This window comes from Anopheles maculipalpis, chromosome 2RL, assembly GCF_943734695.1.
Source record: "Anopheles maculipalpis chromosome 2RL, idAnoMacuDA_375_x, whole genome shotgun sequence".
In the NCBI taxonomy this organism is placed as follows: domain Eukaryota; kingdom Metazoa; phylum Arthropoda; class Insecta; order Diptera; family Culicidae; genus Anopheles; species Anopheles maculipalpis.
Genome location: NC_064871.1, coordinates 76078130 through 76095429, shown reverse-complemented (window position 1 = coordinate 76095429; position 17300 = coordinate 76078130). Strand labels below are relative to the sequence as shown.

The 17300-nt window shown below is 42.5% G+C and overlaps 1 protein-coding gene across 1 annotated transcript; it reads left to right on the top strand.

Moving 5' to 3' along the window:
• The first annotated feature begins 3836 nt into the window (after nt 1–3836).
• LOC126568513 (tetratricopeptide repeat protein 36 homolog) lies at nt 3837–6239 on the top strand. Its single transcript, XM_050225002.1, has 3 exons — nt 3837–3969; nt 4037–4228; nt 6001–6239. Exons 1-3 carry the CDS (start codon nt 3837–3839, stop codon nt 6237–6239), a joined length of 564 nt encoding a protein of 187 aa, XP_050080959.1.
• Nucleotides 6240–17300: the final 11061 nt, after the last annotated feature.

Below are 17300 nucleotides of genomic sequence, written 5' to 3'. Positions count from 1 at the left end.
ATTTACAAGAGCTCTACAAACATTCTTAAAAAAGGAGTTTAACATCCACTATTACTATGATTTATGACTTTCGCTGTAACGAGATATCTCAAGCGGGGCAGGCATGACTACATTGAAAGATTGTAGGAGTTCTACCCTGTCCGTTAGACGTACACAGCTCGTGGAGATTAATTTTCCGCTGGAACCTTGTTTGTAGATGAATGATTTGTTGCTCTCTGTGCTTATAGGAGGCAAACAATTTTTCATCTTAAGTTTGTACAGAGCTTCTCTTCATACAGCGTCTTTATGTCGGGCGTACTTCTAGATTATGGGATAAGGATTAAAAATCTTACACCAAAAAAAAGTAGGTTACTTTCGATTTCAACTGACGTCTGAGTCGAAAGATGCTAAACAGCAAGAATCCATTTATACTTTGCTCTCTCGCGTCACAGTTCCAATTGAAGGTCTCACCCGAGACGCACCCATCATGTCATTCAAAATGAAGCTCTAGATAGATGTGTGGTGTGCATGATGTTTTTCACGCTGATGGTTGATATGCTCGCCCTCTGTGCTCCCGCTGCACACAGTTCTACAGACATTAGTGCGCGATATTGATGATCACTTCTGGCTGGTACGAAGCTGTCGAGTAAACTGTCGGCTAGGAGTCGTGATCCCAGCTGGTGATCATTTTGCGTTCGGTAGCACCATCCCTGGCTACTTAGTTGCGCCAAGTACCCGCAGCTTGACACTCATCCGAACGGAAGCACACCGCTGTTGCGGTTGGTCTGCGTGTGTGGAATGACAGACGAAGCGGGAAGATCGTTGAAGATCATGCATAAATCAAAGCACTGGAGCCGCGACGTGGGAGAAAGGGGCCGTGAAGTGATCGCGTGAAGTACCGCGCACGAAGAGTCGTTGTATGTAGTCATCGGTTTTATTTGGAACCCTCTCCAAGCGTCGTTGGCGCTACAATGCCTCTGGACGGCGAGAGGGATTCGATGCGTGTGTAATGCAGCGTGACGTGTAAAGGGCGGGGAGAAGACAGATATACAGGCAATGCCCAACTGGTGGGTAAGCATTTTGTCCAAATAAAGCGAAAAGCTCCAAATTTGGCAAAGCCAACACACGCGGTATTTGCGGGTTTTTCGGTCAGAGAAGATATTTGTTTGTTTGTTTGCTGGCAATCACGATCACGTTTAGGGAGAGATAGAGAGAGTCTGGTGAGGCTAGTGACGAGAGTTCAACAGGCAGGGTAGTTGCCATTTGTTAGTGGGATTGAAGTAACCGAGACATCACTTTGGCCTTCGTCGATCGCCTACGATTGGGAGGCACCCAATCAAGAAGTGATGGCTCCGAGGAGAAGGTGAAGGAAGTCACGATGGGCAGAGGGAAGTGTAGTGGGAGATTTTATTTTTATTGAAACCCTGTGCCTCTTGGCGTACCATACTCGGTCCCACAGCTTTTTCTGTCCCACAGGTTTTGGGCCGTCAGGTTAAGTTTAAATTATGCACAGTGACGAATGTCACCTCGAATTACGTCAGACGTGTGCTGTGCGTTGTCCACTATGGAAAATGTGTTCTGGGAAGAAGGGGGAAGCATTAGAAGCTTAGGTGTCAAGCTAGGCTCAATTGTCACGTTGTTGTGGTTGACTTTAATAGGGTAGAATACGATACAAGTGTATCGTTTGTTTTGAATCTTTATTAAGGAGTGTATTTAGTACTTGATAAGCTCTGAGTCACAATTATATGAAAGATCAATCGCCGAAGCAACGATCGCATTAGACATTTAAAAGAAGCAATTTTGGGTAGAGTTTCTGCCAGTGCTAAATTTGATCTTTCAAACATGATACTCCTTTTAGGGAAAGTAACGCGAACGCTCAAAACCAGAACCTGAGCAACTGTGAACAACCTGTGATGTCATTGGCAGAAGTTAGGACCCAAAATACAGGTTATACTGGTTTGTGGCTATGTTTTTCTTGATTTGGTGCGATTATTTGGTCGTTTTGTGTTGTTTTAGCTGCTCGCTGTTTCAAGAATTCGGAGGAAGATTTCATTCGCCGAGACACAACAGCCATTTAATTGACATTTGATGTGTTTACTTGAGTAATGTGCTTTCCTAATAAATGATACATCTTTATCAATAAATAGTTAATCGTGCGTCAAGAGCCGGATAAGGTCCTTGCTGACCTACAATCCAACGTCAAGTCGTTTGGATGGACGGCCCAGAAGGGCCTCCCCATTTCATTGACCTTAATAAACCGGACCGCTAGAGGGTACAGTTGGCCGAAGCCCGTGCATTAGTTTGACGAAAGGTTCTTGAACCTGGTTGACCGCACCGGTACCGCCTGCCGGGTGAAAGTTCCTGGCGAAATGGTTGTACAATTTTGTGCCCAATTAATGTTATCTTTTATGTATCGGCTTGTACGTCGGAGTCCCTAGGCTCGGTGCTGTTGTTACCAATTTGAGAACACTTTTCCACGATTTGACCTGTAGGAGTGTTAAACTCCCCAGTGAGGTGGAACTAGAAAAGAATCCAAAACCTTTACCTTAATTATTCATCACTACACCATGGACTCTATGTTTGAGTGATCTCATTCTCAGTATGGTTGGGAAAAAGGGTTAGGCGCGGTGGGGTAAAAAGCATTTCCTGTCGAGGCGTGGAGTGGGATGATGGGTGTGAGGCTGGTTCATTTGACCGCCGTATTGTGGAGGCGAACTTTGTCGCGAATTCACGTCGGTGAGCTCATTTGCACGCCCATGAATGGGAAGGGTGATGGTTCCACTAATGCTAATGGATGCTTTTGTCGCGGTGCGGGCATATAGACATGTCGTTTTTTTTAATCCTCTCGCGTATGTTGATTTAGGCTATTAATGGAATGATTTTTTTTTAAATTACTACCAGGTCACGCAAATTAAATTTGTAGGGCAACGGAATTATCATTCATTTTGAAGATTTTTGCTTTAGAATAACTTTATTTTACCATTTTAACCCGCAATGAATCAAAATGCATGGAAATAATTAAACAGCAATGAAGAAACAATCCCATTTTCCACCACTAGATGACGCTGATATGTTTCGAGCTCCACTCACAAGGTGACGCTGTCGTGCTTGAAAATTTGCCCGCAAGATGACATGCTACGCATATCGATGTTAGCTCACAAGATGGCACTTTTAAATTCTCAGCCCTGCACACTAGATGGCACTGTTAAGATCTAGGTTTGTTCTCAAGATGGCGCCAATAACACGCGCCCTGAACGGGCTGAAATATTTCGTGAAATTTCAATAGCGCCCACATGTATGCAATCGGAGTAGTTTGTGTTCCGAAACTCAACGCCGACCGTATTCAATTGCTTACACCTAGCTGTCTGCAATTGATGCGGGTTTTATTTGCATTGATGTTCATCGTTAAAAACTCATTTTTTTATGTTTTAAAAAACAATGTGCTTAAAACATACAATTGTTACAAAAAAAAAAATTGATTACAAAAATTTATTCTTTGCGTTCTTCCTGTTTAGCTCGTTTGGTTAAGTCACAGTAATTATTATGGTAAAAACCTCATTTCTAAAATAAAAGATACTACAATTGATAGTAAACGGATAACAACAAATATTCCTATTCAGCCTAATCATCCCCATTCTACGACTCCCGGCCGGTTGGAAACATACTCGAACATACTTTTGTTGACAAGCGTTAGATACGTTGTTAGAAACCAGTTCGTATTCAATCCTTGCATCTTATCAGATTCCGGTTTTGGAAGGCAGCAAGTACTGCGTTGCTAGACGGAATCTGTCCCTGGTCAGAACCTGTATTCAGTCTTACTGCAGAGGTGAGTGTAAACAGAACTATCGCATCGCAACATGAGCACGCTGACCAAAGACTGTCTGTCCGAGCACGATCGACAAGTGTTAGAATCTATCTTAAATCCGTCGCAAATCGGTGGTGAAGAATATTTGCTCCAGGAGGAAGAGAAGCATCTGGATGATCCGCAAGGTATTTGCAAGAAAAACATTTTTAAAAAACGTCTTCAGTTAGGTGTTAACTGTTGACTCACTTTTAGATGTGAATGCGGCGAATGATCCGCGCGTTAAAGAATCACAGCGAATGGAACTCGAAGCGATCGCACTTGCAAGCGAAGGGAAACTTCCGGACGCACTGGAGCTGCTAAGCAAATCGATCGAAGCAGCTCCAGAACGACCTGCACCGTGGAATAATCGTGCTCAGGTGTACATATTGCTTGGGAAAGAAGAGGGTAAGTGTGGTAGCTTTGGAATATGGGAGTATAAAGTGAAGGCGCGGCCTTCACTGAGGCCTGAAGAAGTGAGGCGAAAAGGGGTTCAGTCTTCATACGGCAGGACAAGGGTTTAAATTCCATCCCGGACCGTTCTGCAGTAGTGAGGACTGACTTTCCAACTACGCGGTACCAGCGAGTCTAGTAAACAAATCGATGGGCGGCTGTGTGTTAAGTTTTGGCTAATTTACAGCCTCAATTTAGTTTCGTAAATCGTTTGACCAGCTCCAGTGCCTTAGTGAGATGCATAAAAATGAGCTTTACGATTAATTCTATGCAACTCACTTTCAAATTCTTTTTTATTGTTTCCTGCACTACTCTAAACGATATTCATAAGTTTGAATAAAGATCAAATTTATATCCTAAATAATAGCCTTTAAAAAAGAACTAACAAAATATTTGATAATTTTTAAAATGGGATTGTAACACATATGAAAGCGTTTAAAATTCGAAGCTTCTCTTACATGAAAACTAGAGCATTTACGTGTCTGAAATGTTAGCTGGTTGGTTGATTAGTTTATAGAGAATTTTGGTCACTAACAAAATGAGTTTGAGTTCGAATCGCGACCCAGAAGAACAGAGGATTGAAGCATTTCATTTAAGAGTGATAAACGTTTCGGAAAGTTTGAGATAGAGTAAGGAAAAATAAAGGTGATAAAGGATGATAAAAATGAGATGATAATAAATTGATTAAATAAGAACGCATTAGAACTAGATACAATGCCACAGCTAATAAGTCGGTGAGATTATTATTTATAAGCAGTTCATAGTAGCAAGCTCTTAAAACAAGAATTGATTTTGCCATTCCGGTGGTAGCCTGCCATCACTAGAGCTGGGTTCAAACCCCATCCGGACCGTTTCACTGTAGTGAATGCTGACTACACAACTGTTTAGTATTTTAACTTATTAAGCTGGCATAAATGGCCGACATAGTTTAACTAGCAGCAGGTCGTTAAGCTAAGAAGAAAGAGAAGAGAAAGAGAGAGAGAGAGAAGGAGAAGGAGAAGAAGTAGAAAGATATATCTATTGCAGACATATTTATAGAAGATGGAATACTTCGGATTCAAGGGAGGAACAATGTTATAATAATTATCGAAAGATCTTGAAACAAAATCTGCTTGTGCCTATGGTACATTCAAAATGTCACATCGCTAGAGTTCGAACTGCCCGCTGTAAGATAGGTTTTGGGTAGTTTTAGCTCCTACTAACGTAGCAATATCATAGGCAGTGGAAAAAATAAGTCCTGCCTGGAGATCAGTACAGAGTTGAAATGATTCAATTACTTGTGTGGTGTACTGTGTCCTAAACCAAGCTCAGGTTGATCTGCCGTGTCTGTGTTCAGCTCTGCTATAACATCTGCACCAAAATGTCTTATCTATGTAATATTACTACGTTTCCGTAAAAAGATAAATTCGATCCTCTCTAGGCTTTTACGATCAGTTATTTCTCCATACTGACCATCGATCTACCTCTCTATTTATGGTTGGATTACCTATAGCGATTTAAATTTAAAAGGGAAAACCATCGATTTCCACGATGCTTTTTCCCATTTTAGATGCATTTGAAATTCTTCAAAAATTAGAAAAAGTTATTAAATTCGAAACAGTTATGTCCATAAATCATAAATGTCCAAGAAGGATCGCTAGGACATCACAGAGCTGTTGCATGATAAGTCTTCAAAATAAGTCTATTTATTAAATGCATACGTTATCCGTTCCACTTCTCCATTGCAGAAGCACTTAAGGACATCGAGCAAGCGCTAGCTCTATCGAACAACGCGGGCCGCACCGGTTGCCGTGCCCTTTGCCAGCGGGGCATCTTGAAGCGGAAAAACAACAACATCGATGGAGCGCGGGAGGACTTTGAGGTGGCCGCTAAGCTGGGCAGCAAGTTTGCACGCACCCAGCTGATTGAGCTGAATCCGTTTGCGGCACTGTGCAATCAGATGTTGCGCGAAGTTATGAAAATGTGAAGCAGTTTTGGTTTGTAGTTTTAAGGACTTTATTGGTTTATATAATAATAAAATAAATAAGAGAAGGCCTTGTACATTTGATTTTCGATTGAGCTGAAGGCTCGAAGTTATCGTAAAATTAAGATTTTATAAAAAAAACTCTGCAGAAGCTTGTTAAAAACAAGTTAATAACTATCACAAAAAAAGGAATTTTCTTCCAAAACATTCTTCTCTTTTCTGTTCTTTTTTTATCGTCCAATTCCCACCATAATATCCATGCATTTGTACCCGACTGACGTAACCATTTCGGCAAGCTCATTTGGTGTGGTAAACTACTTGCTTAAGAAACGCAAACAAATCTTTAACGCAACGTGTGTACGGAAGGGGGACACCACACCACGCTGCCCAATAACATATTTGCCGTAAATGATGTTTCATTAGCAGGATACGCTGCTAATTCTAGCTCTGCTAACAGCCTCGGCTCCGTCGATGACTTATTATTACGGCATTATGCCTCACCGAAGAAGGGCAACTAACGATGCACCGGGGCAGAACCGCAACAAGTGCAACAAGTGAATGGCCTCGTCCTAGAGATTTTGGGTTGATTTTTTGGCAGGTTTCTGTTTGATTCTCGCTTCTGCCATTCCTGCTCTCCAACAATGATGACGAGCCGTTAATCTTTATGACTGAAAAGTGGCTGATTCCAGATGCCATTCCCTTTCTCTTCACACACAGACGTAAGGGTTTTTGCGATTTTTTTTAGGTTTGTTTGTGACGCATCAACCTAATGCTCTTTTGTGAGAATTTGACCGTTGGAGCCGTGGGAGCGTGCGGTTGGTGCAAGGGTGTAAAATTAAGGACGATTACGGATTACGGCGATGATCTCGCACTGATCTTCCATAAATCAATCTGCCGGTGGTAGTGCGGCAGGTCGGACCGGACCGGACGAGCAACCAGGCCAGCGCATGTCCTGTGGGCAAGGTGCGTCAGAACTGTGCGTTGCGAAAATGAAGAAATAAAGAACCAAGAACACCAAACACCCGAAAAGAACAACCGTTAATCCGCATCCTGTGGCAGAATGTGTGTGTGTGTGTGTGAGTGTGTTGTGTGGGGCGGTTCCTCCATGTGCGGTGAGCATCGGATACCGCGCGTGTCGAGGAAAATGGCAAGAATCCAGTTGCTTGCGTTATTATTTGATCATATCAATCTGTAAATTTAAGCAATACGGCCTGGCCGTCCCTTATGAATAAAAAAAAAAAAAAAAAAATCTGTAAATTTAAATTTAATTTCACTACATTAACAACTCCGGCCAGTGTTTCACGGTGGAAACTCCATATGGTGTGTCCTATCATTCCGACAGAAAGGTTGCTCCGTACGCACATACACACGTCATTCCTGCCATGTCTTTTATGCTTTGTTTTGCAAATTCTTCCTTCGGATCCTGTTCTCTCTCGCGCGCTCGGTAGGTCTTCCAATTCACCGGGCGGTGGCAATAAAACTGCAAGCAGAAATGAAATTGTCAGCAGATAAACTGAGTTTACATTTTACAAGATAATTCCACCTTGCGCATCGTTAACTCGGTCGACTGTGTGACGGTACTATCACGACAGGGCAACATTGTCTCCAGCGGTGGTGATGACGGTGGGCACCAGCCACACAGGGGCCAGGACTGTGGGGGAAAGGTGGCCGTGCTGCAATGTTTGTGATTGCACGGGACAGAGGTCTCGTGCACGCCATCTGATTGCATTAAGATAGCGATTAATGGAAGATAAGAAAGTAATTTAATGGAGGATAAGAAATTAATTAATTTAAGGTAACATGGCTGAATGCTAGAGAAACATGAGGTAGAACCAATTTGGATTTGTTTGAATGTTTTTGGCAAATAGAACTCAATGGGATTAGCTGCAAGTTATTTATTCGCTATTTTTATTTTCGGATTTCGACCCAGATTCTGTAAAAGTAAACCATAACGTTTGGAATGAATGAACTCATGAACCTTATCAGGATACAACATAAACTCCACCAACTGAATCTTAATTGCAATTCAGATTGAATGATTTAATGGTCTCTCACCACGAGCAGGGGGCTCTCGAGGCAGCAATCGGGTTCCCATTAGGTTGTTTTGGGCATCAACTTGGGGCCACTTTCGAGCCGGGGCCTGATAAAAAAGATCCGCCTCTGGGTAACGCTGTTCGCGTTACCACCCATAGGTATAGGATTCATGTCGAATTCGGTATATACATATGTTCAAAGGTTTATCTTATGGAAAGATAACGGAGATATAGATTCCACGTATAAAGGTGTAAATCAAAAACTGGAGATGATGCTGGGGTATCTTCGATCAAGACAACTGATCAATAAAATTTTCGGGTCGTCCGGTGCTATTCTCCGGACAGCACATCGGAACACATCTCCTCCACACCAAAACCCCTTCCGAACATCTTGCTCTCCAACGCGGCTGAGAGGGTCTCATCAGTTATGACTTTGTCCATGTCTCAGAGGGGCCTATGAGGGTTCAATACAGACCTAGAGAAGTGAAGTTTGGGTACAATATAGAGTTGATATAATAGTTGATACATCCGGTGGTCCTTTACGGGTACAAGTTCTGGGGTTTGCTGACAGAGGACGCCAATACACTTGCCATTATCGAACGGCGGGCGCTAAGGCTAAGAGAATAAACCACGAGCTAGCTGAGCTGTTTGGCGGTGCTGATATCCTGACGGTAGTAAAGCCGGTAGGATACGTTGGCACGGACCCGTTCTTCACGATGCGTAGAGGAGCACAGTGAGCCCGTTGGCTGGATAAAGTGGAGTTTAACCTGTCAGAGATCCGATGCACTCGTGGATGGAGGACTGCGGCTATAGACCTAGTTTCCTGGAAATTGATTGGCGTCTTGACCATGTCTACGCGACGTGCTCAGCCCTGAGTAGGCCAAGAAGAAGAAGAATAAGAAGTTAATGAAACACGACGCTATTTAGAGCGAGACTCCAACAGGTTCTTATCCATCCATCCATGTCTCAGATGTGTATGTGAGTACAGAGACTATGAAGGTTCTTTACGGACCAAGAGAAGTGAAGTTTGGGTATAAAATCAAGTTGATACAATGAATCACGACGCTATTAACAGACCGTGGCCACCGTCAATTGCAAATGAATTCTGCCTCCAGGACATCTATCCGAATCATCATCAAGAATAATCTAAAAATTGGGTGATTTTCTTACAGCCACTCGGAGGATTTAGCTCCTTGCTTTAGCTTCTGCGGAATGGAATTTTTTGGTTCCTATCACATCAAATCTATTGTCCGGAAGTTTCTTCTGGATTCGGAGCTCCTTACCAAGTCGGGGACCCCGGGAGCGCTCACTCCACTTGCACTGCCAAACACTGGCTACGGCCTTCTTATAATGATCATCTAGATCAGTTAGTTCCTTCGCTATATTAAGTTGGTCTTTCATTACATATCTGCTATCTGGTGGGTTTTTATACCTTTTTGCATGAAATTATTCAACATGAAGCTTGATTGATGCTGAACTGGTGATGAAGACTCGAAAGGTTTATAATTACACTCTAGATGATTATTGTAAGGAGTAATAAACTCTCATCCAAAGGACGATTTTCTAGACGAATAAGACTAAAGGATTTAAAACAGTAGTTATTTGACATTAAGACTTTTAGAAAAAAAATTTAGATAAGATTATTTCTTTTTGTATTGATATATTTCTCCATTTATTTTCCGGAAATTCTACATGCTACTAATTTCTTAATTTAACAATTTTTTAATGTTCAACCTACAGTACGTAATCGAAAATGCAATTTCCAACTCATTCGCTTCAAAGCACGGTTTCAATTGAGCTTCATAAGGTAGTCATCGGCTGTACACATATTTCTTCGCTCGCTGTATTGCTTTCTATCCTCGCTCCAGTCTCCAACCACACTTGCTCTATTTATCTTTCATTGTCTGTTTTTTTTCCACCCATATCCCCAACAACGTTGGCACTAGAAGGGCAGTCGGTTCGGACAGGCAAAGCAGGAAAATGAATTCCAAACGATTGGACGCCGTTGCCCCGCAAGATTGTACGGTTTGATAGCCAGATTTGTACAAATTTCATTTCTGTATTATTGCTCCCGACTTTCATGAGTTTCGATCCGTACAAGATTTAGCATCATTAGCCCAAGAGCTGTTGGGAGACCGCGCGAAGCGACATGGGACGCCGCGTGGAAAGCGGTGAGGATTGGCATTGAAGCTCCACCGTACTTTGCCGAAGCTGACAGAAATGGCTATGAGCTGGGCGAGCGCGCCCTCACGGCATGCAGCATGTGCAGCGACAAAGCTACCGCTAAACATATGCACCGAACTGTGCAGCAAGAATTAGAAGCTTGTACATTGCCCGACCGTAACAGCGGCTTCAACATTGGGGCAACATGGGCCTTGGGTACAAGTGGACTGGGTAAGGGGGAACGCAAACACACAAAACCAATTGAAAGCCTGTGGCTGTTTGTAAAAGTCGCTTATTGTTTCATTGGAATATCAATATTTTTTTAGCATTTTTCCCTTCCACAACGGTTGCGGCGTCTTGTGTTGGTCGTCCCTTTGTTGGAAGATTTGCGGGCACGGCAAGGAGTCTCTGTGTTTACCTTTTCTTCTTTGTGCGCGTACCCATTTCATGAATGGCGAGGAGGCAGGATTTCAGAAATCATTTTATTAAGCATAATTATAATTGAATTGAAATCATTTTGTTGATGCACGGACCCTTGGTGGTGGTACATTTGCCCGGGGTCAACGCCAGATTTACCCGTCTTCATTGATAACGAGACTGGGTGTTCTTCTCTCCCACTCCCTCTTTGTTTTGGAGAGAAAGAGAGAGAGAGAGAGAGAGAGAGCGACAAAGAGAAGAAAGAAAACACAGCACGATAGGGCTTTTCCTCGTTTTTGATATTGGCTTATCAGAATGCATTGATCGGTGGAACAGCGCGACATAATGTAATGTAATGTTCGGTTGCTGCACATGCACGTCCCCCGTGGATGGAACCCGTTGCAATTTCAAGAAACCCATTTCGCCTAACCGATGGACATGAAGGTACGAGTTCGGCATACGTTCAATACGGTAGCTTTGTCTACTAATTGCCTTTTTCATCGGTTGGCCATGTATTTTTTGCTTTTTCGTCATAAGGAAAAACAGTCGATTCTTATCGATAGTACAGGTCAGATAGCACAAATATGAGTAGTTTCTTTATTTGGACACATTCATTTGGTTTGCGTTAGATTGTGGCGCTTTTCTTATTTTGCTTCAAACTGGATCTTTAGTGTTGCTATGGATCGCTTATTTTGTATTTCAAAAATCTTTAGCCTGAAGTTGATTTAATTTAAATATTTTGTGTAGTGAAATTTATGGTTACAATATGCTAAGACTCCTATAATCTGACACTCCGACAGGTTCTAAGCAAATAAGAAGTTGGTCTTGTTATGGAGCCTATACCCAGTGGTATAGGCAAAAACGGTGCCGGTCTTAACAAGGATACACTGGGGTTTAAATCCTATCCGGACCGTTGGACGGAGGAATCGGCCGCCAGGGGCCTCGACGACCAGGGTCGGGCCTCGCTGGAGAGGAGAGCTTCACTGACCAGGGGGCCGGTTAGAGAATCTCTTCTGGTGTAGAATCGCTTTACATCGGAATATCGCCCATCACAGAATATCCAACAATACCCACACGCCTAAACGACTGATTAGCTTTATGGTCTTGGTCGTCCGGTGTCAGTTTAATGACGTGAAAGGTCTAGCAAATCTAGTACAATGTATGAAAGTGCAATCATCGTACATCTGATAGATTTTCTAGCTGTTCGGAGTTCCTTCTGTATGCTTGCGCACGCGTAGATAATTCTTCCCATCATCTCTTATTTGTCTCTTGTATTCCACCTACTTAGTTTGTCTATATTTTATGCCTAGGAATGATATGTTTATGCATAAAAAATAGAGCAAATAGAACTTTTGGATTTGCACGTAAAATGACGAATGAATTCAATGATCCTATGTGCAGTAAAATTTTGTTTGCCAGTCATTGTCCGATTTATACTCGATTTCTCGACCACTGTGTGGTGTCCGTGTACTGATCACTGGGTCCACCGCATAGAAAGAGTTCAAAGGTATACGACCAAACACGCCAAACAAGACTTCTTAAATGGCCAACAGCTCTGATATACCGCACAGAACTCGATGTCTATTCGGCTAGGCTCAGGACTAGGCTTAGAAACGCTAGAAAATCGCCGCGAAAAAAAACTGAGGTTATGTTCATGAACAAATTGTTCGTTAGCTATCCTTCGTGTTGTAATTGTGTAAATTTCCTAGAAAAATATGTAAACATTAGTACATAAGTTTTTCTTCTTGGCTTGGCTTACTAGACTTGCGTATGCCACGTAGTTGGATCAGTCAGTCAGTCAGTCCTCACTACGGGGGGACCGTCCGGACGGGAATTTGATCCCGATCCTGCCGAAGACCGGCACCAACGTCGCCTTTCTCACCGGGCCGCTCTATTGTACATACGTAATTAAATACATAAATAATTATTGTAAAAAACATGTTTGCTTGCTCTATTCTTATGAACAAATAAACAAATCATTGTCGCTCAAGGTAATTCTACATTCCGTAATTAGTATCCTTGTCCGTATGAAATTGTTGAATGTTTTTAATCGTTTTTATTTTAAACCCCAGAAGGGGTAAAGCTTACCGATGCTAAATCGCTTCTTTACTTACAAGGGGCAGCTCCGTAGTATTGCTGGACAGTGACAGTTATTAGTAGGAACAGTGGCATTTATTTTCCTTCATTAGTTTCTTCTCATCTCATTTATTCAAAAAGGGTTCCATCCACTCAAATATCTCGAGCTGTCATGTGACTTTAGTTGAAACCATACGAACAAACTTGGTCAGAATTTCTAAGGAACTCAAAGAGTTCCGTTCAGTGTGTCGCTGATGTCATGTCTAGAATTTGTATGATGGCGAAGTGAGGAGGGCAAGGTGGCACGGGCGGCCCAATGTAAGGCGACAAAGGCGCCGTTCTTCACACAGCAGGACCGAGATTCAAATTTCTTCCGAACCGTTCCTTCGTAGTGAGAACTGACGATCCAACTATGTGGCATCAGCAAGTCTAGTAAGCTATTAGATGACCGATGTGACCAACTAGTCCAGGCCAAAGTTGGATGATATACATTTCGCCAAAGGCCTTCAATTCACCTTTGTATCTCGGTCAAATGAAGTAGAATTAGAGGAGTCCCTCCATGAAAATGCAATAACACCATTCTCGCTTTGGGGGCCTCAGAGGGGATCAATCCGTCTCTGACTACTGCTGAACATATTTGTTTGATGTAGTACATCTTTCTGGCATTACTGTCCGAGATAAGGGGAAAAAACATGGAGAAAATGCTTTAGGATTCATGTACAACACCAGTACACAACAAAATATGTTACTCAGCCGTATTACTCAATAATAAATAAATAACGTTCTTGACAACTCATCGAGTTTATTTATAAAACGTAGCTAGACTGATAACTCTTACTCACAGGACCTGAAACACGAGCTCTGTGTATCATAGGACCACCCCGATTGCTCACATCTGCACTGCAGGAGCAGATAACATTCGCTAACTAAAGGTAAAGCTTATTTAAACTTGCACAAGCACACCAACAAATTGGTTAAACAAAGGTTAAATACAGGTATGATGAACAATGTGCGATAAACATGACGGTGACAAATATCTCTTGGATCGAAACACTTGAACATTGTATGGAGAACAGGTGAGCTCGAGCCTCATTTCACTGCCGGGCGGTGCGTAGATCCTGGAAGAAATTTCTCCCGACACTTTCCCGCAACCAGGCATCGGGCATATCGTATGCATGGCCTACTAACTGCATACACAACCTGCCCGTTACGGTGGTCAGCTGTGTCGCAACACTCTAGAGCGTACAGAAAAAAAAGGAACTCCACTGCAGCAGAGCTTTAATCTGAATGGCTAAGCAGGGCAAGGAAATGCGCGCCTCAGTTCATAAATTATCCCAGTCCCTTTGCCATCTGCACACACTTTCCATACGCACATACGCATGGTGGCTTTCCCCCTTCCGGAAACCTCCGGAATCCAGGTTCCATCATCATTTCCACCTCCGCCCGAAAGCAATTTTCTTTCCTGTTCCTGTCCATCAGCTCTCAGTCACCGGTTCGTCGCTGCCGAATCCGCTACCATGGGTTGTGTCAAGGGCCGAACAGATCTTTCTTTTTCGGTGTCTGCTGCTTTGTTTTATTCCCAAACCACCCAGCCAAACCCCAGTTCCTGCCAACTCCCGTCACCCATGTTCGTCCGAGAGCAGTGAAGCCGAATATCACTTACGAACACAAGGGTGAAACTAAACCGATGACTGATGTTCAGCTCGTGCCATCCGGACGGTGCGCCATGTGTCAGCGGTTGTCTTCATCTGTTTCTTTTGCCTGTTTTGTCTTCTTTGTTTTGTTTTTTTTTTCCAAGTTCCTCCAGCTCTTCCACTTTCCACCCCACTCTCTTCCAAAGTTTCTTACGGGAAGCTTTCCGTTGCGCCCGCGATCGTGAATATTATTAAAATCATTAATTTAAGCTGCCCCGTTCCTTGGGAGCTCCCTGTGTTGCGTTCGTCCGATCTCGCGTCGAAGGTGTTTTTGTGTCCTTTCTGCCTTTTTTTTCTCCCTGTTGGTGCTTATTTTCCTTTCGTTCATACTCCTCCACTTCCTCCCGAAAAAAAAAAACCGCCCCGCTAATGTCTGATGTCGTTTTCCTTACATTGCTTCGGATTCGTTTTCGGAGTCCCTAGTGCCGGTCGCCCTTCCGTCTTGCTTCGCGGCTTGCTGCACATTCCATCGTTCGGCACCTCCGAAACGCTTCCAAAGTCCAGCTGGGTGCTGTGCCGAGTGTTTTTGAGGTCCCTGTCTCGCTTCATCACACTCACTTTGTCCGTTGCGCGTTACAAGATGACGCGCGCGAACACCACGCACACCTGTCGAACGCAGGCTGCAAAACGATTTGACCGTAAAACGGTTGGTAAACGTGAACGGCACTATAAGCTGAGCGCAACAGTGGAGGAGGGAGAGAGTGAATTGCATCCAATCACACAATTGGTGCACCATGCATTGCATCTTCCGTTAATGTGCATCCTTCTTCCGGAAACCCCGGTCTGGGTTGGTGTGGCGACCCGCGGAAATAGACTTGACCATGGTACGTCCTGCACGATAACGAGCGACGAGCGCACAAACAGCCAGCTTTTCACTTTCTTTCCCGGTGACGAGCACGCCGTCAAGGTTCGGAAGATGGTGGTTGAAGGACGGGTCCTTTTGGGTGTCCAGCCTTGTCTTGGAGGTTGGAGAAGCATTGATACCAGCATCTTTCGACCTGTTGGTGGTGCGTGTTAAACTGAACTTGAACTTGCCCGTTTGACGGTTAGAAATTGGTATGAGGGTAGTCGCTATATGATGATGGTGGTGGATTTATGCTTCCGAGCAGTGTAAGAGGGCAGCATTAAGGACCCCCAAGACAAATGGTAGGACATTTGTCAGGCAATAAGGATTCCACCAGCAGCTTTGTTTGTTTATTTCAAGGCTAATTTTTCTCCCGGAAAGCGTAAAAGAGATAGCGTTGTTTTTATTTTTGCAAGGGTTGTACATGAGCCGTATAAATGTTTATAATAAATTGATCTATATAGTTGTATTGTAAAGGACTTATTTAAATTACAAATAAACAATTTATATATCAGTTTTCTAACTTTAACGAACTCTGATTTAGTTCAACAATGTCATGGATTCATTTCACCAAGTTCGAATACAAATCGTTAAAATTTTATCTACCGCTTCTTATTGGCTTATGGATGTTGGATTTTCAGTTCTCACTACGGTCTTGAATTGTTCGGATACGAATTGAACACTGGTCCTGCCGTGTGTAAACTCGTTCAATTGTCAAAGAGATATGACGATAAATCCGATCCTAACATTGGTTTAAATATCCCCTTATCTTCTTCTTTTTGGGGGTCACACCAGCCGTCGAATTGATTAGTAGACTAGCTGATAGCTACGTAGTTGGCCAGTCCTCACTACGGGAAAACGGTCCCGATAGGATTTGAACCCCAGTTCAACCTTGTGAAGATCGGCGCAGTTGTCGAAATATCGCTGGGTCGTTCCATCATCTTGAACAAAGGTTTACAAAAGAAAAACTAAATTGAATATCGTCACACTAACTCCATTTTAACACGGTGAGGTGATCTTATTCTGTTGTCAATAATAGAATATTTTAGTCACTCATTTTTGTATTTCAGTTATATTGTCTTGTTTTTCCCTTTGGGTCGTATTGCTGTAGATTGTAATTTTAAAAGGTTAAATTTCTAATCTATAGTATTTTTATCGACCTTTTTACTTTGGTTTAATCTTAATTTCACAAAATTTGTTTTGAAAAAAAATAGTATTTGCTAATTTTTAATCAATTTTAGCTTTTACAGTTTGAAAATGTTTAAAAATCACGAAGACAAACCTTCAAAGGATATAAACACAGAAGAAAATAACCTCTAAATAAGTTTTGTATTAAATCAAATAAGTTTTTTGTAAATTTCGAATAGATCCTAAATTCCCATTAATCTAAAAATCCTGTTAACTCTTTTTGTACGTTCCCTTTTAGTCATTTGTTTTTCATTTCCCTTTTTGTCCTTAAGTATTCACCTCTTAATTTATCATTTTCAGTAGATGAGAATCCTTTTAATGCTGGCGTAGAATATTTTAGAGGACTTTCCTCCCTCCGTTTGAAATTGTATTGAAATCTTGCCCTGTCTTTTTATCATTTAAAAAAAAACTGACCAACGAAGAAGTTTTGTTCACTTTTCCATTTGTATTCTTTTCACTGGACATCACACAAAAGGATGTGTTTTTTTCTTTCCTTGGCGGCTACCTTCCATTTGCTACAATTTCTAGACAGAAATGTTGATTCCCTTCCCCGAGCAATGTTCAATTCCACCTGATTCATATCTGTATCAAAATCCTTAATTTATATCCTTCCATGGTATATTAGAGGTTGCGCTGCTGTTACATCGTC

What these genes read in the sequence shown, in the direction of transcription:
- LOC126568513 (XM_050225002.1), top strand. Translation starts at nt 3,837, where the DNA reads ATGAGCACGCTGACCAAAGACTGTCTGTCCGAGCACGATCGACAAGTG. An exon ending in GCATCTGGATGATCCGCAAG is followed by an intron (nt 3,970 to 4,036) that starts GTATTTGCAAGA and finishes ACTCACTTTTAG; the next exon opens with ATGTGAATGCGGCGAATGAT. An exon ending in ATTGCTTGGGAAAGAAGAGG is followed by an intron (nt 4,229 to 6,000) that starts GTAAGTGTGGTA and finishes TCTCCATTGCAG; the next exon opens with AAGCACTTAAGGACATCGAG.